The sequence below is a fragment of the Pyxicephalus adspersus genome, chromosome Z, assembly GCF_032062135.1.
Source record: "Pyxicephalus adspersus chromosome Z, UCB_Pads_2.0, whole genome shotgun sequence".
NCBI classification, from domain to species: domain Eukaryota; kingdom Metazoa; phylum Chordata; class Amphibia; order Anura; family Pyxicephalidae; genus Pyxicephalus; species Pyxicephalus adspersus.
In genome coordinates this window covers 34,552,371-34,578,936 of record NC_092871.1, presented here as the reverse complement: position 1 = coordinate 34,578,936, position 26,566 = coordinate 34,552,371, and the positions used below count along the sequence as shown (strand labels likewise).

General features: G+C 38.8%; 1 protein-coding gene across 1 annotated transcript in view; it reads left to right on the top strand.

Moving 5' to 3' along the window:
• ALG13 (ALG13 UDP-N-acetylglucosaminyltransferase subunit) overlaps window positions 1-26,566 on the top strand; it is a 58,006-nt gene that overhangs the window by 12,566 nt on the left and 18,874 nt on the right. Inside the window, exons 5-22 of the mRNA XM_072431520.1 lie at window positions 4,690-4,794; window positions 8,381-8,542; window positions 11,321-11,404; window positions 11,568-11,618; window positions 11,849-11,895; window positions 13,492-13,564; window positions 14,898-14,979; window positions 15,058-15,232; window positions 15,845-15,920; window positions 16,040-16,148; window positions 16,339-16,403; window positions 17,113-17,213; window positions 20,637-20,764; window positions 22,461-22,513; window positions 22,604-22,686; window positions 23,095-23,208; window positions 23,371-23,527; window positions 24,483-24,603. Coding sequence (XP_072287621.1) covers window positions 4,690-4,794; window positions 8,381-8,542; window positions 11,321-11,404; window positions 11,568-11,618; window positions 11,849-11,895; window positions 13,492-13,564; window positions 14,898-14,979; window positions 15,058-15,232; window positions 15,845-15,920; window positions 16,040-16,148; window positions 16,339-16,403; window positions 17,113-17,213; window positions 20,637-20,764; window positions 22,461-22,513; window positions 22,604-22,686; window positions 23,095-23,208; window positions 23,371-23,527; window positions 24,483-24,603 — 1,786 coding nt within the window. The remainder of the gene's footprint in view (window positions 1-4,689; window positions 4,795-8,380; window positions 8,543-11,320; window positions 11,405-11,567; window positions 11,619-11,848; window positions 11,896-13,491; window positions 13,565-14,897; window positions 14,980-15,057; window positions 15,233-15,844; window positions 15,921-16,039; window positions 16,149-16,338; window positions 16,404-17,112; window positions 17,214-20,636; window positions 20,765-22,460; window positions 22,514-22,603; window positions 22,687-23,094; window positions 23,209-23,370; window positions 23,528-24,482; window positions 24,604-26,566) is intronic.

The window sequence follows — 26,566 nt, the reverse complement described above, 5'->3', positions numbered from 1 at the left end:
GACACATGGCCCACCCTAATAAGATTGTCCCACTCCTTCAGGAGATCAGATGTGACAATTGGAAGCGATTGGTGTAATTGGAGCCTAGACCTGTCTACCTATAATAAGGAGCAAAGATCAACAGGAGATAAGATATTTTCCAATATGACCCAGCTCTTCCTGTCCCTATTATGAAACCAGTCAGCCACCCGAGTCAGCATGGCTGCTCTGTAGTAGCATCTGATATCAGGGACACCCGTGCCGCCCAAAGTTTTAGGTCTAGTACAGGGGTCAGCAACCTTTACTATCAAAAGAGCCATTTTGCCTCCTCTTCCACTAAAGTAAAATAGTCTGGAGCCGCAAAACATGACACAGTTTATAAACTTTTAAAAGTTTTAATATTTTTTTAATTTTACCTGTTACAACAAGTGTGCATGTGTAGGCCTACTTCAAAATAAATTAAACACTGAACTATGCCCCTAGAAGCCTCCAGCTTCTAACGTATCATCCTGTTACATTGGAAGCTGGAGGCTTCTAATGTAACAGGGTAGATTTTTTTGATGGGCAGAGTTCTTTATGTTCTGACGATGCCTTAGGCCCCGTGGTAGATTTATTTCACTGGTAGATTTTTTTCATTAGAACACCGGATAGGGAATCCCCCTCCTCCGCAGTGTCTTGGGAGGAAGGGGATCCCCCATCAGAGATCTCCCCGCGGCAGCTGAAGGGAGCCACAACAAGGAGGCTGAAGGGCCGCATGCAGCTCCGGAGCCGCAGGTTGCAGACCCCTGGTCTAGTAAGATACGGAAGGGCTTTTCTGGGACGCTTCGTGTTCCACAAAAACTTTCTGCACAGCTGCTGCATTTTTCCTAGGAAGGCCTGTGGTAAGTATATCGGGATCATCTGGAAGACATACAACATTTTAGGTAAAATATCCATTTTGAGAGCATTAATTCTAGCAAACAAAGAAAGAGGTAGTAGGTCATATCTTCCTAATTCCGCCTTCATTCTACCCAGCAATGGTTCATAATTATAACTATATAATGTAGCCGGGTCAGCTGTTATAAAGACCCCCAAATATGTGAGTTTCTCGTTACAGTGCCTAAACGACGTTTGGTTTTTAAGGTATTGTACCTGGGAAGGTAGGAGTGAAATATTTAGTATTTCGGATTTGTCAAAATTTACTTTGAAATTACTCAGCATCCCAAATTCCTCTAAAATCGCTGGTATAGAAGTCTGCGGAGACAATATATACATTAGTAGATCATCAGCAAACAGGGACAGCTTATAGTGTTGTTTTCCAATCTGTATCCCTTGTACAAGCTTGTTTGTCCTTAGCGCCACCGCCAGGTGTTCCATCACTATAGCATACAATAGGGGGGATAGTGGACAACCCTGTCTAGTACCATTAACAATAGGAAATGGTGTCGATAGGCCCCCATTGACCCTCAGCCGAGCTTTAGGGGCTGAGTAGAGCGCTGCTATCCTGGCTACCATTAATGGACCCAATCCTATCTGGCGTAACGCCTGATACATAAATGTCCAATTCACCCTATCGAATGCCTTCTCCGCATCAACCGATAACAAACACATAGGGGTCTTGGACATTTTGGCGGCATGAGTGATCAAGAATGTTTTAAGTGTATTATCTCTGGCCTCCCTTCCACTAATAAATCCCACTTGGTCTGTATGTATCAGGTCCGGTAGATACAGGGACAATCAGTTGGCTATTAATTTAGAGAAAAATTTGGCGTCCACATTGATTAAAGAAATTGGTCTGTAATTTGAGCACAAGGAATGGTCCTTGCCGGGTTTAGGGAGAACAGTAATATGTGCCTCTAGACTTTGAGCAGGGAAGGGATTCTCTCCCGAAATCGAGGAAAACACCCTTGTCATAAACGGGGCCAAGGCCTCTACATGCAGTTTATAAAATTTGGGTGTGAACCCGTCTGGTCCTGGGCTCTTGCCAGCAGGAGTATTTTTAATTACCGCGGACACCTCCTCCGTGAAAGCAGATTCTAAGCTTGCAGATACTGCTGGGTCCAATTCCGGCAATGCTGTAGATGCAATATAGTCCCGGAGGGAAGGGGTGGAATGGGGCGTGGTTTGAATGGTTTACAAATCAGCATAATATTGTTGAAACGCCCATAATATTTCCTGTGGGAAGGCAGTAATGTTACCTTTAGCATCTCGTATATGTGAAATATACGTAGCCGCTGGCCTGGGATGAAGCCCCCTCGCTAGAAGACGGTCACATTTTTCTCCGTATTGATAATATGATTTGCGATATTTATCTCTATACTTTTAGTGAGCTAGGCCATATAGTTCTAATAAATGTCTCCTAGCGGAAGTTAATTCAATAAACACATCTGAGGACATATTACTTTTATGCAATCTTTCTAATTTCCTGATATTGTCGAGCGTATGGGCAATCTCTTGGGATCAGATTTTCTTAAGTCTCGATCCTTGTTGAATTAAAACCCCACGGAGTACAGCTTTAAGAGCTTCCCATTGAAAAGGGAGGGGTGTCTCGTCCGACTCATGGTCCTTCAAGAAATTTCTTATAGTATCTAAAACTATCCCCTCACAGACTGAATCTCTAAAAAGAGAGTCCACTCCCGGAATCCCACAAAGGGAGTCTGGAGGAATAAGGAAACCGAGGCATGGTCTGACCATGGACAGCCTTCGATAAGTGCTTCTGGTTTCAAGTCCAGGATCCTATGGCTGATAAAGATATAGTCTATTCGAGAGTAAGTATGATGGGGATTGGAGAAAAAAGTGTAATCCTCGTCGCCAGGGTGCAGGGTCCGCCACACATCAATCAGTTGTAAATCACTCAATTTGGCCTTAAATGCATTCAGTTTGGAGTAAGAGATGGAGGAATGACCAGTTGACGTGTCTACCCTAGGGTCCAGAGGAAAATTAAAATTGCCTCCAATTATCAAAGCGCCTTCTGCGAATGTACTAAGCTTATTCAGGAACTGGACAGCTGCTAAAGTCGGCTGTTGATTAGGGGAATAAAATGATGCCACTGTGTAAGTCCTTTCCCATAGGGAGATCTTTGCAAACACAAATCTTCCCAATGGGTCAATACAGGTGTCCAGTACCTGAATTAGAATTGATTTATGGAAAGCTATGGACACCCCTTTCGTTTTACCTTCGGGGTTAGAGCTATGGATCCATGTAGTATAATAGCGATTACGTAATGATGAAATCTTTTGAGAATGAAAATGTGTTTCCTGAAGCAGTAAAATATGAACTCTGGCTTTGTGCTGACTATACAAAAGTTGGGAGCGCTTATTAGGGCTATTAAGTCCTTTGGCATTAAGGGTACGAACTTTCAACCCTTGCGGATTGCGTGGCTGGGTAGTTGACATATCGGCTGCTATAAATACTGCTTAAGCTAATGGCAGGTTAACCCGGGAGATAAAGAAAAAGTCAATCAACCATGCTCCGGTAAGTGGATAGGATGTTAAAGTAATCCTAATAGGCCAGTCGGAATTTGAAAATTACTTAGGCGTGGGTAGAGGAAGGGATTGGGGCAACAGTCAACTGGGGGGGGGGGGGTATAAGGTATCACCTTAACTGCCGGTTCTCCTATGTGGGGGAATGCGGCAGATCGATAGGGGGACAAAACATAACCTTCATAACCGTATGTGCTCGGGGGAAAAGCCAATAATATATTAGAACCTCTGGGACCCGTGCATATCTGCAGGAAGTAGTGAACAACATCACCATCAACAAATATACAAGAACCAAAAAATTGCATATAAACTGCTCCGTGACTTATTACCTAGGATACCCTCCCCACAGCCCTCGCAGCGCCTCCAGTCCCAATCTAAAGACCTCAGCAAAATCTGGTACCTGATAACCCTTCTCAGAGGTAAACATCATACCTAACACCCGTAGTAAATTTGGATCTAACAAACCACATATGTAAGCGGAACCATACATATAAGCGGGCCTATACTTATTATAAATAACTCCATACATTACCAGGGAGCTGACCCGTCTGTAGACCTTTGTGGGGATGACCTTTCAAGAGACAGAAGACATGTGACATATCAATATAAAGTGCAGGGTACATATGTGTCCATATAAGAGTTCAGCTATATGGATGTTTAAGGCACAGTAGATAGGAAGAACTCTTGCTATCAACGCCAAACAGCACCATCTACCTTCTCTTCTTCTGGACAGCAGCAAAGCCCTGGACCAGGGACGGATTCATCTATGCCCGTGTCAACTTCGCGCCCCTAAAAGATCACTTGATGCCATTCTGAAAGGGTAGGTGGAGTAAGTAGAATAGATTGTTTCTATTGCAGTAAGACTTGAGGCAGCTTAAAATGTGCCCAAGAAGGTAGCCAGGTCGCCAAGGTTCTGGAAAGTCGCTGATTTGTTGCCCCTATGAGCTATCAACTGGAATGGGAAACCCCATTTGTAGCGAATATTGTTGTCATGTAGCAGGTCCAACAGAGGTTTCAGTGCCCTTCTAAGATTTAAAGTTTGCCGGTATAAGTCGGTGAGAAATTGAATTGGCTTCCAATTAAAAGTGAACTCCTCTGGACTCCTGGCCTCCATCATTATAGTTTCCTTTAGATGATATGAATGTACTCTGCACAGAACATTCCGGGGTCTGGCTGGATACTGGTTTTTAGGGCACAGGGTCCTGTGTATTCTTTCAATCTCTATATAATTGCCTTCTGCTTTTTGTAGAAGGCCGTTGAAGATGGTGGTAGCGACATCATGGACATCTTTTGCCTCAATGGATTCTGGCTAACCCCTGATTCTGATATTATTTCTACGACTGTGGTTTTCGAGGTCATCTTGTAGATAGAACAATTGTTGAACAAGAGCAGAGTGATCATTTAAAGTCTGGGTGTGACGCTGAACATGGGAGCGCAGATCCTCAGTGACCTGCTCCACTTACTCAATTCTGGAACCTAGGGCAGATCGTAAATTGTTTAGCTCGGATCTGAATGAATCTTGAATATAAGACTCAAAGTCGCCTTGTAGGTAAAAATTGTATATGCTCATCTCTGTCCTAGTTATCCTAGTTATCCATAGTCTCCCAGGGCTTTAAGAGGGATGAACTGCCCTGATTCTTCAAGGGTAGGAGAAAGGAGAAGTTTTGTGAAAGGCTGCACTTTCTTGAGAGTTCTCTGCAAGGTCCATTTCAGAAAGGGGTCCCTGAAGAATGAATTGGCTATTGCTAGACCCTTCCCCAAGTTTACCAGGTGTCCATGAGCACGAAAAGAAGGTGCCTAGATCCTTTTTGTTGGAGAATTGGTGGTTTGGGTTCACCTTTGCCCATGGTTATGTGACAAGACGTTCCTGATATCAGATCAGTAGATGCAATAAAATACCCCCCCCCCCCCCTTACATATAGAATACAATGCTAGGAGCTCAAAGTGAGAGGGAGCATTCTCTCATACGTTTTCATCATTATGGCTGTTGAATGTGATGGCACAGAATGTGAATCTGCTTTTAAAAGTACCAGGTTGAGAATTGCAGGCCAAAATTTTTCAGATGATAATATTTTTGTTTCTTATAGGTTAAATTGGAAGAGTGAGGAGTTGCCACTAATCCTAGTCAGGGTTGTACGAGGTTCCCCTCAAAGCATTGTCATGCTAGCCAGAGAGCTGAGCTGTACTGAAGAAAAAAAAAATGGAAAGCTAGTAAAAGCTTGAACTTCTCATTGTATTTTATCTGTTGAAAGTTCCAAAGAAATATGATTGCGATGTGTGGAAACTGGATTCCAGGGGGTCAAGCACTTGGAATGTATAATAAAGGTTTTATACCAGAAAGGGATGCATCCAAGGCTGAAATATACTGAGCAAAAATATAGAACACCTTTTCAAGGAGAAGTATGCTCTGATATATATACTTGTCACTTCTTCTAGATAGGATGGAAGTGGATCAAAATACACCAATGTAGGGGGCCATATAAAAACAAGATGGCCATCTCATTCCTCCGGAAGTTAGATACTTCCAAGATTAGTGAACCAACTGTGGGCCAGCTAACAAAAATTACAAAATCCTCCAAAGATTATCAAACAGTCCCGGGGAACTCCTGCTGCTAAGCTGTCTATGTAGTACTTTTATAAAAGACACAGTAGCCAGACAATCAGTCAAAAACAGGGCCCAAACAAGATATTTAGATCTTCCACCCGGCAATCAGAGAAAAAGAGCACTCCCAATAGTGAGCTCCACTCTCTACATACTTTTCATCTAGGTGGTGATGATCTGCAACTCCTATCTGTGTCCCCAAGGCAGGAATGGTAAGAAGAACTGGGTGCCACGTGTCCAAGATGGCTTCCCACCAGCACCGCGTGTATGAGCCTCTCCTCTCGGTCAGACTGGGTTCTTCAAAGAGCTGTGAAGCCTGGCAGCGGTCTCCAGGATCCGAGTGCGTCCACCCAGCAACTGGAGCATTACTGGCTACAGAAGTGTAGCTATAGCAGGTGTATAACGGAGCCGCACGGAGCTCTGTGAGATTGTGTCTGCACACGGTGAGTCCTCCCCCAGAAGTCAATTTCCTTTCAATTACCACTGTCTTTGCACAGAAGTGAAGCAAAATCTCCCAAATCCAGAAAAGTGTTTTTAATTATTTTAAAGTATATGCAAAACTCAAAAACATTAAGCTACCTAAGCTCATACCAGCCCTACTTACCTGTTTCTGCTTACCCCTATAACATATTCAGTATGATCAATGCAAAGGCATTTTGAGAGAACTACAGATTCCCCAATAATGCATTCATGATTGACTTTTAAAACACTGGATATCAATGAATATTTAACTGTGTGTATATAAAAATATACCTATTGAATGCCACATGGAGAAAGCAGTGGATGGCATATGACATAAATTAAGAAATTAGGAAATGCTGCAGGAAAACAGGGAGAGTCAGTATGACAGTAAAGAAAGAATGGCAACCTAAGGCTAAGCTCAGACGTGTTGCTCACAATCAAGCAGTTAACAGCTTTGGAGCAGGACATATGGATCTGCATTCAATACTATATGCTGAACAGTTTAGGTTCTATTGCACATGTTAAAAAGGATCATGGGTCATCTGCTGTCCTTCAGAACACTTTGAACCGCTTCGCTAATGGGTTTAGAAAGCCTGCTCAAGTCAATAGAAGCAGTTCAAAGGAAGATCACTCACAGTTGCTCCATGAAACCTTTGAAAAAAAGTGGTTCTGCACCAATTGATTTTTTTTTTTTTTTTTTAGACCACAGCTTTGGAGTGGTTATAGTTGTGGTACAGCTTAACAGTGGTGAACTGCTGCTGCAGTGCTAAAAAAACAAACATCCAAACTGATTTTGTGTTGTCGCACCTGGCAGCTTCTGTGGTTTTTTTATATATATTTATATATTGACCATTTCTAAGTAAACAGAGTATTTAGTATCAAATTTAAAAATTCATATAAAAGGTTATGAAAGCTTTCTAGTCAGAGACAAAGAGAATCTAAATGGTTGAATAATGATGAATAAATCTGACATGAAACCAGATTAGACTTACCTACAGAGTGATCACAGGTGGTGCCATTAATACAACCATGTCTTTATTCCCCACCTGTGTTCACATGAAGATTCACCCCTGCCCCATCCTGATATTTTCCTAGAAATGTAGTGCACATTGTATGCTTATAGCAAACATTACATGACAACCAATATTCATATAAAAGTCAAATAAATCCATGCTATAATAAAACTCCTTGTATATCTATCCAGACCCTTATAATAAAGAAATTGGGCCCAGATACCATTTTACATCATCTATCTATAAGATACAATGAACGTTATGACAGACCTATGCCCAGACCTTTATTATTATACCTAAAAACACAAATATATTGTTTTCATAGCGGAGCAGTGCACAAGCCAACTTACATTTCACTACTCCGGTATATACAGGTATTTTTTTTTTAGGGTTTTGAGTGTATATAAAGCCCAAATTTTTGTAAGAGATAGTTGGGTACTTTGATTTCTCATTTGGGAGATTTGCTGTTCCTATTCTGCAGAAACTAAAGGAACTCATTTCAATGTGAGGGAAGTCCTGTCACTCCAAGTGTACCTACTGGAATAAAATAAAAACAAGTAAAGGGTCAGGTTTAAAGTTATACAGCCTCCATTGGGTTTAGTTAAATTCATTTTGGGAGTTCATAGCTTAAAGGGTTAATTACCTAATACCCCCCCCCCCCCGTCTGCTATAAATCAGCTGGCTTTGTGTTGGATGGTGGAAGAATGTTGTGCGGGCAGCGGTGAGGTTATGGTGTCGGAGGAGCTGTAGCAGTATATCTGCCCCCGGGTCAGGTTGACTGGGAGGAGGGTCGGGGTATTTAAGGAGCGCCGAGGGGGCCGCTCCCACACTTATGACTGTGTCCTGAGGTGCCCAACGCTTAGGGTACCGGTGCACTCGCAGCCATGCATAAAGGCTGGAAGAAATATTTCGGGCAGAAGTCTCTCAATGAAGTCACAATGGACGAATACCTGGGGAGCCAAGGGCTGTACAGAAAACTGACCGCCAAGGACGCGTCCTGTCTGTTCAGAGCTGTGTCCGAGCAGGTGAGGGAAGCTGGGAGCACGGGCCTGGGGGTATACACGTGTATGGCCGGGGCAATTGTCATACACCTACCTGAGGAGCCTGTGTGAAAACCAAAGGGACACAACTATCATACACCTACATTACACAATGCTGGGGATTCACAGGACCCCTTCACACTGCTATGGGTGCATTTTATTGGAATGTATTGAAAGTACAACTTCCATATATGCATTCACATACTGTACACTATTCCTTCATTTGTCTTGTGTATGACCTAAGAAGTGCATTATAAAAAGCAGCTTTTCATTCCTAATGCACATTATCAATCTTGTTCTATGCACTTTTTGAGTGTTATCTATAAGCACAAGATTTTTAGCCATTGCCTCTTAACATTTGCAAACTGGGACTGGTCAATAAACTAGGGAACAATTAGACACATGGACAAGTTTTTTTTGCATTTTGTACCCCCTTTTTTGGGAGGAATTTACCTCTCTATTTGTTCTGCTACCCTGGGACAGAAAGGAAAGAAAAATCCAAAGGGTCACCAGAGTAAGAGGAAATGTCCCTCTGACAATAGGAATCTTAATTTCCCTTGATTTTGTACTTCATCTCTGGGACAGAAGGGAAATTACCCCAGAGGACACGGATATTAAAACAAAAAAGAAAAAATTAGACTATACATCTAATTGGAAAAACTAAAGGCGTAAAAAATTGTCAGGCCCATTGCCACATACACAGAGCTGACCAGTTCCTTGTCAAATTGCAGTTATGTTTGAAGGAATATAAATTTTTCCAGTGAGGTTCTGTGACCAGAATAGTCACTTGTTCCATGCTCAGATTTAAGGTCGAGGAGTTTCTAAGCAATTTTTAATATCCTGTAAAAGCTGCATTTATATAGTTTCACTGTAATGTTTTGGCAAATGTTTGACTTCCCAAATGTAAAGAAACCGAATTCCATCTGTCCACTAATGTTTTTGTATAGATGGTATTGCTAGATTGCATGTTGTGCTTTTCAGCTTTAGAAAGTATTTATTATTTTTTTCTACAGTGTTTATGAAGTGCTAGCTCTGTACAATAAATAGGCTTTGCAAATGCCAACTAATCCAAATAATCAAGCAGGAGGAGAGGTCTCTGCCCAAAAGAGATTACACTCTAGGAGATGGGGGGTAACAAACAATACTGTGCACCCTAACTTTATGGCCAACCTCAAGTAACCAGGTTTACACCAGAATAATAAGTTTTTTTTTGTTGAAACTGATGGGTAGAGAACGTTCTTACATTTGTTGTGTAAAACTCCTGGTTGACAGATGAATTTGTCAAAACCTTCAGTTAGGTGGTTGCTGTATAATGGACACTCATAAGTAATTTACTGGGTATGGTAACTTCTGTGGCGCTCTGCATGTTCTTTTCTTCCAGTATGGACTTTAACTACCCCAAATATTCAATGTAACTTTTGGTCAATATAGTGTTTGTATCCTTGTGATTTTTTTAAATTTTTTTACAAAGACCAATAAAAATGACTGAATTAAAAAATATTGTTGTTACACAATATTTATATGGAACCAACATATTATGCAGTGCTTTACAAAGTCAATAGTGGGTGTCACTGTCACTTAAAGGGGTTCACAATCTAATGTCCCTAACAGTCATATGTTTTTATACAGTCTAGGATCAATTTTGGGGAGAAGCCAATTAATCTAATTGTGTATTTTTGGGATGTGGGAGGAAACTGGAATACACTGGGGGAACCTGCAAACTCCATGCAGATACTATGCAGGCTGAGATTCGAACCTGGGACTTAGTGCTGCCAAAGTGCAAAGTGCTGCCCAATGTAGTAATTTTCATGTATTTCTGTCTTTGGCCCTCCCACAGATGATGGCACAAGTACACTTTCAGAGACAATTAATAGACAATGGTAGTGGCTCTAAAATCCCAGGAACCTGGCTTGAGCTGTGACCCACCTTCTCCTTTTTCAATGCTTCATTGTTGGGCAGAAAATGTGCTGTCTTTAGAAATGTGCAAAAAAGTGACAGCATTATGGGGGTGGTTGCAGTTTAAGGTAAGCCTTAACTTTATTCTGTTCTGCAAATTTCCCAAAACTCCCCTTGTTTTTACAGTCAAAGTTGTAATGTGAAATGTACCGTATTTTTCGGACCATAAGTCACACTTTTTTCCCTCAAAAGTAGGGGGGAGGGTGCGTCTTATGGTCCGAATACCCGCCTGCGCTTCCAAGGAGGGCCCCAGCAGACGGCTGCAGTTCCATTCTGCCTGGCAATTCCCCCTGCAGCATGGCCCCCTCCGTCCTGCAGCCTCCCCCGCCAGGATAACAAAAAACGTAAAGCCGTCCACCCCTAACTTATCCTATGGATCGCAGAGCCCTGCCTTCCCCCTCCCTGTGTTTATCAGGAGCTCACCTCTATAGAGATGCTGGGAATGTGTTTCTGTGTGAGAAGGTTCCATGTAACAGTGGGGAGGAGGGTAGAGAAGACAGGAGGAGGGCTGTGTGAGGTGAGCAGTGCTGGTTAAAAGTTTTTTTTTTTTTTTGTCTCATTCTCCTATGACAGGTGAGCTTGTAGCTTTCCTGTCACTATAGTCTTGTAGTGCAATGTGCAGTCTCTTTCGTTAAATATTATTCTGCTATATTTTATTAAATATTTTTTTATACAATTTGGTTCAGAATTTTTTTTTCTTTTTTTCCTTTCTTTAAAACCTGAGTGTGTCTTATGGTCTGAAAAATACCATATTTCTGTTTTTTATCGGTTTATATTTTTTATGTGTTTTTATTTGTTTATTTTCAGCTCTTCTACTGTCAGATTCACCACAATGAGATTCGTAAAATATGTGTTAGCTTTATGAGGAAGAATGAAAAGCTATTTGAATCTGTGAGTTTGTGATTTTACATTTTTATATTTTTCTAGGGAAATTTATTACAATCTGTCATATAGGGTATCATTCTTATATTTGTGTATGTGTTGGTGTGCTGCACTGGAAAGTAGTGGGACTGGTATATTTTGAGTTATTTCATCATAATATTCTTGTTCCTAGTACGTGGAAGGGCCTTTTGAAAAATACCTTGAGCGGTTAGAAGACCCTAAGGTAAAGCATGATAACGATTATTGGGGGACATTGACCCAGAAAAACTTGATTGTATGAGTTGATGGATGTTTTCTGCATAGTCTTTGCTAAGAGCAAGCCTAATTACTACCGGTATTGGGGCTTGGACTATTGGGCAGTCCTGTAAATGTTTTGTTTCTTTATTTACACATTTTGAAGTCAGTTACTGTTTTTGTGTGTTTGTTTATTTCATTGATATTTTGATCTTTTAGGAGAGCGCTGGTCAACTTGAAATAAATGCTCTTTCACTGATCTTCAAGTAAGTAAGCAAACGGAAATGAAGAACATTTACACTGTCCATACAATGATAGTGTTCTGCCAATTTTAATCCTTCCCATTTGGCATTTAATCCTACCATGAACAGGTTTTCTTGTTTTGTGTGGCCTTCATCTAATTGCAATCTGGTAGAAATTTCTTTCTAACTTGCCTCTGGATTAACATGATCTGCTTCACTTTTTTGTTCAGTGGCTACAAAGCCCTTTAATATTGCCATACCTATTTATGCACTAAGGATGTTTGGATCACAATGTATGTCAACCATATTGAGAAACTAAAAGCATCTCCTTCCCCTTGATGTGAGCCTTGTGTAACATCAATTTCCAAAACCAAAAACCTTTTATTTAATATAGATCTAAAAGGTAAAATTTTTATTACCTGTGTGTTTTAGATATTGAAAATTTGCCTTTAGTCTTTTTTTCGGAATAGAAAATCTCCCTGACTGGGGAAAAACCTTTATTTTTAGGGGGATTTCTTTCTTCTTGCAATGTGTGATTTCTTAATCTGGGGACATGTCTTTGTGTCACAGGGAAATAGTTTAAGATATCCCCATTTGGGTCACAAAATAAACCTCTCAGAGCAAAAAATAGCAGCCATTTCCTAGCAATCTATCACGCCAGCAAAACCTTAATGTATTTTTGGTAACTGCAGTTTAGGATTTCGAAACTTAAAATGTGCTGTACTTGTACCTGGTTCTGTAGGAAACCCTGAGGTTGTGGACAGGGTCATTTTTGTGGTCCTGTTGCTGTAGCTGAGAGTAATAGTCTCTCCTATGTACTGTTTATTCACAAAAACCTAAATACGGCAAAATAAAATAACAGCAGGGTTAATTTAGGTTATGGATTTAAATACTATGGATTTAAAACATCATCCTCTAATGGTGGTTTTGGTGACCTGACTGGGGCACCAACCAGATTGCTCTGCCATAATGGCACTGTCTGTACGGTTTATAGTTCCACTTTACAAATGTATGATTGAGCAGGGTTTTATTGCAGAAAGAGATAGATGATTGATGACCCCTGCCGACACACCCTGGCTTCCTCTGGGGTTGCTTGGACTTGCAATACTTTTATCCCAGTTTGGCCAAAGAAGGAAGAAGTTGGCAAAGCCTGCAACAAAATCGGGATAGGGAAGTAATAATCGGGCACCATGCAATCTTGCCTACATTGAAAAGTAAAGGTCATCTTTATTTACCACATAGATGCATGTAATTGCATTGGTGATCTACTTGTTATAACTGAATGTCTATTTAGTATTTAGGGAACATGCTCTCTGATTACCCCATTCATGATGTTTTCAGGAGGAAAAAGAAAATGGTGGAATTGTGGGAAAATGTAAATTTCAAGTGGGCTTTTTGGGAAGCTATTTAATAGGTTGGCTGTAAAAGAAAAAAATGTGAGCCAATAGCAGCACTTTAATTTTTTTGCACAAGTCAAACTACAGTTAACGGCTTATTAATGAAATGCTTAAAATAAATGTGTAGGGTATAGGTTTTACTTTTATAAAATTTAGTCTTTTTGAAAAATTGTTGGATATAATTTTAAGTAAATCCAAAATTTATTTATTTTTTTGCTCCTAGTCAAAACTTTATTTTGTATAAAAGTCCAGGAAAACCACCTACAAATGCAACTGACCTTAACTGTGATGGAAAGGTATGTCATTTACATTATGTAAAATGTTCTACGTATGTTAGTGCCGAGACCCAGGGGAACCTTGCAGATCCAAAAATATATATCTATGCAGATAGTTTCCTTGCCAAGATGCAATACCGGGGTTTAAGGTTTAAAAGGAAGCGTGACAATTGGCTAATTCCTGACAATATATGCATATATGTAAATCTACAACTTTGTGTGTGGATTTGATTTTCTCCAACCAATGCTAGACATACACTATGTGATGTTCTGTTACCTTTATAATTCTAAAGTGCTATATACTTGTTCGATATTTGAGTGGTATTACATTTATATTTATCTTTAAATCTGATCAGAGTATCATGATGCAAAATTTTTTTTTTTCTTTTTGTTTAAAATTGTTTTTCATGTATGAATAACTTTACCGCTGAGTGATGGATTTTTTTCTCATTATCCATGTGAAAACAAATGCCCTGAGACTAGGAATACAATTATCTCCCAAAAATAAAACTAGTGTTTTCAAGACATGCGTGTAACTTGACCTAATTTGTTAAGACGTCAGGAACGGCAGCGAGTCAATCAGGATATTGGGGGGGAAAAAATGTAGTGTTTTCCCCAAATATTTTTCCAGCTAGGTGGTATGGAAAAAATAGCAGCGGTAGCTTGGAAGGGGGGCCCAGTTTAGGTTTCCTTTCTTGCCAGGAGTACAAAGACATGGCTTTAAAAATACAAAATTAAAATGACATATTAAGCAGGTCACTTGCATGAATCAGTTGCCCTAAAACAACTTTTGTGTGTCCTGTAAAGAAGCTCAACTGTGTGAACAGGGTCTGAAATAGAATCCTTTACATTAGTTTTCTTTGTTCTAATGGAGTTTCAGGGTCCTAACTGATGTATTGAGCCTAGCAAACTATTTCTGTAAGGGTCTTATGACACCCTAGGCTTGGAGAAAGTGGGTTAAATGGTGGTGAATGTCAAGCAGCCTAAATGAAGACATTTGGTGGAAGAATAGAATTGCTGCAAGAGAAGTGTTGCTACTTTTTGGTCCAAGCTTGGCCTGCTTTTTTCTTTGCAGTAATCTATTTTGGATCTAATAGAGTTGTAAAATGCTTCACACATCTCAAATTACCCATCCTGTGACAAACTAGTTTATATAGTTTTGAACTTGTTTTGCCAGCAACTTGTTTTTAGTGTGTCTATTCTGCCAATGTAAATTCACTTGACATCCAAAAATAGATCAATATGATTTATGTAAAAAAAAAAAAAAAAAAAAAAAAAAAAAATGTTCTTATCAGTAAAAAATCTCTTACTTTGTCCTGACCTCTTTTTTTTTTTTTCCCTATTTGTATTGCAGATAATGTTGTGTTGTTCCACCAATGGTCACTATGACACAGTGTTTACAAAAAACTTTCAAACAACTGCTGCAATTTGCCAAGGTATGTATGCGTTGTATAGAATTGCTTTTTACTTTGTAAAATTGTGAGGTGTTGCTTAACCTTTACTTTATCTCCTAGCTGTTCTGTATGAGTGCCTATACAGAGATGTGTTTGAGGTGGAAGAGCGAGAGCTGATCGCAGCTGTTGAGCTTTTTCGAAGTGGCACTAAAAAGAATCGTAACAGCGCCTCTACAGGCAGTGAAGATGCAAATTATGATTGTGCAACAGAGCATAAGGCTTTGACTGATATCCGGTATTTCTTCTGTTACTATTTAAGATTAAATCCTTTAATCTGTGTGTTCAATATGGTCTTGGAATACTTGTTTGGCACACCATGACTATTTAATATCATGGGCACTCCTAACACATTGCAAGAGATGATTTTAGTTCCACCTTCAATTAGGTGGCCAGGAACACACACCTGAGGGAAAGATTTATCCAGAGGTAACAGACCTGTTGTCAAATAATGGTCCGTTGCATTGAAGTTGAAAAATGCTGGTCTTCAGAGCGGCCTACTTTACATTGCCTTTTAAAAGAAACAAAATGGGGTTGACCAGGCATTTGGGTTAGATTCACAATACAATATGCACATATAGTTTGTAAGGGATTTTTTCTCTCCAGGTACATTACAAACTTTCCATTGCGGTGACGCTATTGCCACATTACTATGGTAAAGTGATTGTTTATGTCCAGTGCTGTTGCAAGCAGTACTTCAATATTTGTTTCTATGGTGGCTGTTGGTCTTGGAGATGTCTATCCCTTTGATCATATCCTGGATTGCTTTATGGAACAAGTCATTGAAGGTGGAGCATGTAGGGTAGCATGAAATTATGGGAAAACAACTATTTATATAAGCATCTTGCAGGTCAGACGAGTGGGAGAAGAAAGATAGTGACACTTATACTGATGAGAAATTTAAAAGCACTGCAGAAGAAACAAAGGTATGGCAATTTCATCAGTTTATATTTTTTCTGTTCAGCTGTTTTCTTTTGGACAAACCTATTCACTCATCTTCTTGTTAGCTGTGCCAGAAAATCTAAACTTGTTTACTTTTTTGTAGACAACAGAAAATCCTAACAAGATGCCCTTTCCATATAAAGTGTTAAAAGCACTTGACCCAGAAATCTATAGGAATGTAGAATTCGATGTCTGGCTAGACAGTCGAAAAGGTAAGCGTGTGACTACCTTAATTGTAGTCCTATAAACGTACTGGGTTTTTAAACTGTTTCCCAATGCCGTTCTCTGTGTAATAAAGGAAACGTTCCACTTGTCTTTTGGGTTCTGCTTTTTCACCTGATATTTTTTACTTCTAATAAATGGATTTTGTAACATTACTTCAACAAGAATTTTTTTCTGCAGAACTGCAGAAAACTGAATACATGGTCTTTGCAGGAAGACAATATTGTTTGGGGGACAAATGTCAGGTTAGTGTATGATGCTAAATGTTTACCACTTTAATGTAATTGTACTTTTATATAAAGGTATAGCCAATACTGTCATAGATTCGATCTGATCACCAGACAGTGTTTTTGTGCAGTATCCTTTGTTCTTTGCATACAGGACCTGGTCCTTTAACCTGAACAATCAATTGATCTTGCAAATCCTTTTAGAAGGCTAGAAGTTGCACATGCACAGTACAATAGTTTCTAGGCTCTGTTTTTTTGAAGAAAGCCCTGCCTGTCACTACATAGTTCAGTGTCCTCACTAAGTTTTTTGCAATGCAGGCAGATTTACAGGTAGGATAGACCTGCCTAGTAACTGTCCTATGTAATTCCTTCACATTTGTTATTGAAAGAGCTAAAATTCAGTGAATGAATAGAACGGGCAAGCTAGGGACAGTCAGGCCAGCAAGACAGTCATATGGATTTATAAAGCAATAAATCTTGACATTCCCTGGTGGTGAATTGGTTACTGCCATTGAAACCCATGAACCTGGAAGATTTCCCCATCATAGAATGATTCCATGAATGTCTGATTCACTACTTCATATATTGACCCCATAGTGTCCACTGATCCCAAAGTATAGAGTTTAGTACAAGGGAGGAGTCTGTGCAAGATTAAGTTGAAATCTATTATTCAGCTTTTATTTAAAATTTCACTTTATTTTAGTATTTGCAATTATTTCTTGTAAAGGTACGTTTAGAGCCTGGTGGACGATTCTATAATGCCCATATCCAAGAAGTTGGACATGACAGCAACTCTGTAACTGTGTTTATTGAAGAGCTTGCAGAGAAGTAAGTTATCATATTCTGTTCTGTATTTTGTGTATGTTTACTGTGTCAAACTTGCATCTTCTCTTGATCTATTTTCCTTGTGGCTTCCCAGTGTCTACGTTTTTTAAACCATACACACAGACAACCACCTTGCCTTTGGGGTAGAATAATACTTAACTACTTTCTGAAATCCCAGAGCATTTTTTTCCCCCGTAACATCTTGGTTCCTTACATTATGCCTTTAAGATTTGTAGTGTTCCCCAATGCATTTTACATAATTTCATTCAGAACATATAGATATTTATTTTGTCAGCAGATATAGATACATAGTTTTTATTTTAATTGAAAATGTCAATTACAGTTGTATTTGCCTTTTTTTCCCAGCTTAATTTGCACAGCCACATATATTTACCCCCCAAAATACAGGTACATATATAGATTTATTACACACATTGATATAGTTCATTTGTTTTTTTTTTCTTTTCATTTGATGCCTGTAGGTTGAATATGGCCTACAGGTAATGAAAACCCAAAATTCATTATTTCAGAAAATTAGAATATTACAGAAGACCAATTAAAATTATTTATATATTTATTTATTACAGAAATGTCCTACTGAAAAGTGTTTTCATGTACATGGTCAGTGCTCTTTTTCATGTACATGGTCAGTGCTCTTTTTGCATGAATTACTGCATCGATGCGGTGTGGCATAAAGGCAATCAGCAGAAGGCTTTGATGGCAGCCTTCAGCTTGTCTGGTGTCTCATCTTCCTCTTGACAATATACATATATTCTCTGTGGGGTTTAGGTCAGGTGAGTTTGCTAACCAATCAAGCAGTGATGCCATGGTCATTAAACCAGGTATTGGTACTTCTAGCAGTGTGGGCTAGAAAATTAAATCGGCATCTTCATAAAGCTTTTCAGCAGAGGAAAGCATGACTTTCTCTAAAATCTTTTGATGACGGCTGTGCTGACTTTGGACTTAAAACACAGTGGACTAACACCAGCAGATGACATGTCTCCCTAAATCATCACTAACTGGAAGCTTCACACTGGACCTCAATCAACTAGGATTCTGTGCCTGTCCAGACCTTCAGACTCTGGAACCTTGAATTCCAAATGAAATGCAAAACTTATTTCATGTGAAAAGAAAACCTTGAATGACTGAGCAACAGTCCAGTCCATTTTCTCCTTAGTCCAGGTAAGACGCCTCTGATTTTGTGTCTGGTTCAGGATTGGCTTGACCCAAGCATTGGGACAGCTGTAGCCCATGCCTCAGAAAAGGTCAGTGTGGTGGCTCTTGAACCACTGACTCCTGCTACAGTCCTCTCCTTGTGAATCTCCCCCAAATTCTTGATTGCCCTGTACTTCACAATCCTCTCAGGGCTGCAGGTATGCCTGGTTCTTGTGCACCTTTTTCTGCCATATTTCATTTCCTTCCACTCATCTTTTCATTAATATGCTTGGATACAACACTTATGAACTGCCAACTTTTTTAGCAATGACCTTTTCTTACTTCCCCCCTCCTTGTGGAGGAGGGTGTCTTCTGGACAGTTATCAAGTCAGCAGTTTTCCCCATGATTGTGTGGCCTACTAAAACAGACCAGAGAGATTATTTAAAGACTTAGGACACTGCAGTTTTGTGTTAGTCGAGTGATATGAGACATCATTAGTCTACTATATAAATTTTTTTCATAATCTCATTTTCTGAAATACTGAATTTGTGTATCCCCTGTAATGGGCAAAATGAAAAGAAATAAATGCTTGAATAAAAATGCATGTAGTGAATCTAAAATATTTAGAGTTTCACTTTTTGAATTGAATTGTTGAAGTTAACTTTTCAATCTAAATTATTGCGGTGCACTTGGGTATGTTTTTAACAAGGATAATATTTTAATGCAACATTTGTGTTTGTAGTGCTTTGGTAAAGCAACTGCTCACATAACTAAAGGCTTGTATATGTCTTTTGTCATGTGAGCATTTGATGCTTGTTCAGTGGTGGATTATCTGCCATCATTGTTGTGATATTTACACAAAATATTAGAACCTTGATTATTAAGCAGCAAAAGAACAGGAAGGGGAATATAAAGGGGAATGTGTTTGAAGCAGGAAAATGGCCAAGGGTTGAATTACAATGCCTAGACTAAGTCAAGGTATCTTCATCAACAGCGTGTTGCCTGGTATGCAAATGTTGGTACCTTCCAAAAGTGTTCTGGGAGGGACAACTCAATGTATTGATTACTGATGGCCTAATAATGCACATTGAAAAAGGAAAGAGAGTCTGTCTGCTTTGCTCCCAAAGAAAACATACTGAAGCACAAAGAGCTGAAAATACATTCTTGTCACAAGGGAAGAGAGTTGGAAAACGATGTAGCTTGCAGACAACAAGCCATTCTTGCCCTAGATCAGTGGTGTCAAATCTGGGACGCAGGTTTTTTTTTTTTTTTTTTTCCAAAAATAATTCTGAAAATGACTTGAATCTGGCCCGCTACTATGTGTTGCATAGTACTACTATATATTGCAAATGATGCTGTTACTAAAATTCTGAGCATCACCCGCACCAATAGACGCAAGTAATGCCAGGAATTGTCTCGGCATCATTTGTGCCTATGGAACAGGAGGTGAGATCTCTGCCCCTACCCGCCCCCCTCTCACACATCAGGCGCCTACAGTAATACATTTTAACTAGTTCTGCATGCAAATGATAGAAGCAGCATCCCCGCTTCTATATCGGGCAGTACCAGCAGCAGGAAAACAATGGGTTAATCATCCTAACTGTATTACTACTCACAAGTAGTATACACTGCTCAAGGTTAATAATTCTCAGTGGATATTTTTTTTCCTCTTTGTACATTCTCAATAAATACATGTACTAAGTTATTTATTATTAGTACCTGTACTTCTTGAGATTGTACTATCAAAAAAAAAAATTTATAGACCCTTTTTTGTTCTGAAGAAGTGAATAATATGTCTGTGAAATGCGTCAGCTAATAAATAAACCTTATGCTATTACTACTTGTTATACATATTGTATTTTAATTGTTACTGTTGCAATAAAATTATTGATGTTTTATAACCAATTAGAGATATAATAATAGGTTTAAGTACATGCCTAAAAAGTCCCTAATGGAACAAAACATTTTTGTTGATTTATACATGGTAATTTACATTGGGATGTGGGATGAGAAATAAGTGGAGGAAGCAACACACTATTCTATTTTACAGATATAATATACTGGTAACCAAATAAAGTGATTTAGCTACTCTGCTTAAGACTTTTGGCGACTGCTACTTCTCTATTATCACATGATATTTGGTACCTTTCCTGTACATGATTTTTGTATTTCACTGAATGTTACAGGCCATCTTGCTTGCATTTTATTGTGCATAAAGTTCAATTCCATATCTGGCGAACATTTTATGACTGCTATTTACTATTTTCCAGGCACATTGTTCCACTTGCTTATTTAAAACCTGTGACTCAAGTGATTCCAGTGCCTGCCTGGAATTCATCCACTAATCGGAAAAATCCAAACTACCAGAAAATACCAACTGGTTACAACAGTGACTTGGGTTTGTTCTTTAATATTGTGTTTTCATTCATACGCTGTAAGCATGATTTTACATACTGGTATCATGCCATCTTCTTGACTTGTGCTGCAGTTTATTTTTTACAAAGTCCCATGTCTTTTCAAAGGCTTCACCTTTTGAGATTGGCAAAAAGTTTACATTTCTCCATCTGAAATGAGAGCATTTGGTAGAGACATAGTATACAGCAATGTAGATAAATTATTTTGTGTGTGTATGTATGTGTATATATATATATATATATATATATATATATATATATATGTGTGTGTGTATTTTTTTTATTTTTTTTACAACTTTTCTTTCTTTACATGCTTTATTTTTATACATGCCTTTTTTTATATGATGGGTATGCCAGCTTGCATACAGAAGAGGCTCACTTTAGTATTAGAGACTTCCTTGAACAAGGACTATTCAACTATGCATGTTAGCAGTGAAATTTTAAAATTAAATTTGTTTATGGTGTTTGATTTTCTAAATTGTAAATCTAGTAGCGGTCACATTCAACTCGACTTGGTCTTTGGTCTTGTAATGTTGTAGACATTTTGCAGCTTTCAGAGTTGCGATCGCCAGTGAATTACCAGGGCTGATGATTGTCCAAGACATGGCAGTATATTTGTTGAACCACCCTTTTCCAGTAATCTAATCCTATCCTTTGGAAGTCTGCATATGTGTTAAATTTTAAATTACATGTCTAAAGGTGTAAACTCTTGTCAAAACCCTGGGGTAGAGATGCTAACTGCATTATAGGTGGAAGACCCAACGATTTAATGGCCTCCATACATTTCCAGAAGTGTGTGTGTGTGTGTGTTTTTTTTTTTTTTTTTTAGTTTTTTTATTTTTTTTATTTTTTTTGACCTTACGCCACATATGTGATCACTTCATTACTCAATGTCCTTTGATGGTTCTGGATAGCTACAACATTTAAAAGTGTTACTGAGATGTCTGTTTTGTCGTCAGACTCTGCATCTTGTTATCCGGACTCTTATGGACACAGTATAGTTGCAATAGCTGTAAATGATTGCTTACAACAGTAGAGGCAAGTCTATAGGGCAATCTAGTAGGGCCATCAGTGCTCACAGGATGAACCATAATATTAGTAAAAAGAAAAAGGGAAGCTCCGGGGTTTATAACAGCAGTGTCTGTTATTCATGTTACCATCTTGGCTCAATCCAGAGTTTTATTAAGCCCCCGTTTATGTTCCAGTGGGTGGTGGGTCTAAAAAAACCAGTTAGTGTGCGTAAGCTTCCTGTAATTCTTGATGTCTGTTAAACCCCACCCGACACCACCCCTACCTTTTAGCTGATGAAGTTCTAAAAAAGTAATTTTGTTTATTGGTGTGTGGGTTTTTTTTTTTTCTCTGTGGTTTAACAAATTTTGCACCACCTAGTCTTGGACAATCAACATCTTCCATATCACATTCCACTTTTATCAGATAAAGGTTTCTGTGCTGTGAGCTTATAAATGATGAGGTATTTTGTACACTTCTAGAACAGATTAAGTCTCAACAAGTCCAGCTGAATATGACTTGCTGCTATTTAGATACACAATGACCCAGGTAAATGAGAAAATATTCAGATATATTCTTGTTTGATTATTTTGTTTTTCCACTTGTGGCTGCTAAGAAATTAAATTCATACATAAAATGATAGCTTCCTTCTGCCAATCTTATGTTTTTCAGACCTTGAACTGAAATCTCGGAAGAGAATATTTAAAAAAGTACACGGAAAAGAGGTCTGTATAAATTACATTTTACGTAGCTGTGGTAATCGGCAGCCATATCAAAAGTGCAAAACCTCTTTATCTGATCGCCTAATTTTACAGGCTGCAGCAAATACGACAGCCTATGAACATTTCCAACCTCTCCAATCTCCACGTCGTCAAGGTCGAGGATTTGGCATATCAAAGTAGGTCCTAATAACTTTTAATATTATGTCCTATGAAACTGTGTTTTTTTGATATTGCAAATTTGTTTCTGTGGTAAATCTTTCAATTTTTTATTAAGCTTATAGAATGCTGGAGACTGCAATTGTTTTATTATAACCTAGCTATTACAATTAAACGTTAACCCTGGTACAGCTTAAGGCATATATTTTTTATTTTTTTTCCCAAAATCACATTGTTTTGAGTGTTACAGTACATCTTGCCTTTTGATATAGTGGGAAATGTAGAACAAAATAGATGAGCCCCATTACATAGTGTGTGTATGTTTGTTTATTTCTTAAATGGGAAACTAACGTTTTTGTTAGTCTTGTTACGTGCAAGAATAAATGTTATTTGTATACATATGCATTTTACATTTCTTATTTTTAAAGGTCTTCACCTCGATATATTAACAGACATTCTATAATGAGCCCAGAGATCCCCTTTTATCACAGCCCAGGAAAGAGGTGCTACCAGAGTTTTGATAATTATACCTATCGAACCCGGTAAGCAAACACCATTAAATTTCTTAGATTAAATGAATAAATTCTGCACTTTTCACACATCAAAGAAACTGCACCCCTAATCCCTGTTTTGCTTGGGTGCAACAACATTTTTAATCGGAAGAAATTTGTTTTGGTAAGGTTTTTAATTTTTTTTTATTCCAGTTCTTATACACGGAGCCGCAGGCAGATGCCATGTGTAAATAAAGAATGCCAGTTTGGCTTTGCCTCAGACAGAGATGACGAACAAAGAGCTTTGGAAGACACCATAACCTATTATGAGATTGAGGAAGGAGATGAAACTGCTTTCCCAAATTTGCCTGTATGTTACACAAGTTGGTAACTAAAAGTTTAGATGGATTACATCCAATGTTGAAACTTATACCTCCCCAGCAATAAGCCTGAGTGTGACTCGGGGGGTAAAAAAAACCTGCTGAAAGCAGTAACCCGGAGTCACACTCAGGGTAGTCTAAAAAAGTAAAACACCTGGTCCCATTGGTGTCCTCTGGCGTCCTCCAGGGTCCTGCCATCCTCTGGTGTCCTCTTCCTCAATCTCCTCTTCCCCAGGAGTTCCGGTGACTTGGGTGCATACAGCCTTCGCTAGGGGTGCGGCGGGAATTTCAAGTTATTTTGTATTGCATTCAATACAAATTAACTGTATTGAATGCAAGACATTGAGTTTATATTTTTAAAATCAGTACATTCTTTCATGAAAATTGATTTTACAGTATAATACATTAGTATGAGTATATAAAAAAAATTGAAACACAAAATCATGTCAGATAATTAAAGTTTATAATTTTTTTAAAATCTATTTAATTTATTTGACGTAACTTTGTGTGTTAAACTTTATTCTACTCATAATATAATCTGTAAAATAAATTTTTATGAAAAACAATGTACCACATTTTTATAACTCTGGACAGAAATGAAATGCCCAGGGGGTAATGGATACCAGAAGAACCTAAATTCTAATTTTACTATTACTAATAAATTTATATATATATTTATATTATCTTCTACCATGAGTGATTGTTACATGAACCACAAATGGTCAGCACACAAATACCAGTTCCCTGTTCAATGATAATAAAATATCCTGCACCTTTTTCAATTAGTGTTGGCGCATTGTTTAAAAACCTAATTTAGTATTTAAATGGAGATATTTAACCAGAGGGTGAGGTCTGTCAGCAGAACATACCAAGTATCTCTAACAGATGGTCTACTGGTAATTGTTTCTTCTTTCACTAAATCATATGTGTGGGTTTTTTCCCTAGAATCAACCAATAGTTCCTGCTACAAGTTTTTGGGTTGCAAGGAGCAGTCCCAACCCTATTGGCCCTGGAAAACCAAATCTGAATTCATCTGATGAGGAGATTGATGAGCCTAGTGACAATGGTAATATCTTTAAACAAAAATGTCTTAGTGCTTAACATAAATATGGGAAATATTCCAAATCTATTGCTAATATATAGAATGTTTTGAACGATGCTTGAAAATGCCATTAAACCTTTCACTAAAATGTACCTGCTTGGTCTTCCTGATTTCCAGCCATTGGTAGCCATAGCCCCTTTTGTATTCCTAGGAGTAAGCTGTACTCCTGACCTAAACCTCTAACCTCAGCAGAATTTCTAGATAGGAATTAAAGGAACCTGTCGCACATGCTCAGTCAGAGGAAGGCTTGCTGGGGACATTTTGGTTACAAAGACCTGTAAGGCTGGGCAGTTAAATGCTGTTATTTGCAGGAAAATAGTATTTATTTGACAAGGTAATTTGTAATAAATGGAATGTTGGCATTAAAGGGTAAAAGTACTTAAAGAACCATTCACTCTTTTAAATTTTGAATGATTCTGGAAGTCCTTAAATGTTTTTTTAGTCATTCTGGCAGAACTGATAAGACTGAAAAGATGCATATGCTTTTGGCATGCTATCTGGTAGTAGAAGGGGTTATCCTTTGCTGGCAGTGGAGCAGCCTTTTGTGCTGCAAGGGTTAAATGCTCATTTAGGTCTGGGAGGTGTGAAGCACTTTTAGGTATTCCACCGTTTTTCTAGGTTTCTCCTCTAATGACCTGTTCCCTCACAGCCTCTATTATTATTTTTATTATTATTATTTTTATTTTTATTATTTTTATTATTATTATTTTTAGTGCCGACATATATTATGCAGCACTTTACAAAGTTCATAGTCATTTCACAAACTGTCCCTCAAAGGGGCTCACAATCTAATCTTTATTACGACTGTCCTGTGGTTTTAGTCTGATGTCATCCAACTACAAGTCAGTTAATAGGTAAGAATGCTGAGGGTCCCCTCACAACATGACGAATCTGATATAGGTGCAGTTTGCTAGCCACCAGTGCAAAGAGGATTTTAAGGTAAGTAAAAGTCCTTTTTGTTTCCCTCTAGACCTAAATGAACATTTAACATCTAAAGAAAAGTGGTAGCCTTAAATCAAGGGTGCATACTCTAACTGCTTTTCACAATAAACAGTTTAAACCAGTGGTCTCCAACCTTTTTTTCATTGTGACACCACATTTGACATTGAGATTAAACTCGCAGGCCAGGTTACTGTAACATATATGCACCAAATAAAAGAAATGACAAATGTAGAATTTTTACACCATTTGGTGCTCATTTTATTAGGATGTCTGCAGTTGTTTTTGAGAAACCAGCTTTTGAATGTTTGAATTTCTCCTTTGACAGCTAAAGGGGGCGGGGAGGAAGGAGGTTTTACTGAAGTCTCACTGCCTTCCTCCCTGCCCCCTTCAGCTGTCAGCCGAAGCTGTCGGAGAAAGCCGTGGACTTAGAATGCAGTCTTTATAATGCTTGTGGTCCTACAGGGGATAGGCCACCAGTATTTTTGTGTCAGTGCCCCGTCCCCTGCACGACAACAAGCAATACAAAAATGAGACACATGGTACTGTGCCTCACTGACATGTCCCCATATGGAAACAGAACTCGGATCCTGTTCATGCACAGGATCGGGTTCTAAGTCCACGGCTTTCTCTGACAGTTCCAGCTGACAGCTGAAGGGGCGGGAAGGAAGGCAATCGGGCTTCTGTAAAACTGCTTTCCTCCCTGCCCCCTTCAGCTGTCAGAGGGGAAAGCCCGTGGACTTAGGATGCAAGGAGGGAGGGGAGGAAGGCAGTGAGGCTTCTGTAACACCACCTTTTCCCCCACCTTCCTAAGTTTAAGACTTTCTCTTCTGACAGCTGAAAGGTGCGTGGAGGAAGGCGGTGTTACAGAAGCCTCACTGCCTTCCTTCCCGTCCCCTTTAGCTGTCAGCGGAGAAAGCTGTGAACCATGCATATGATCTTTGTAATGATAGTTGTCTTGCAGGGGACGGGGCACTGGTATTGTACT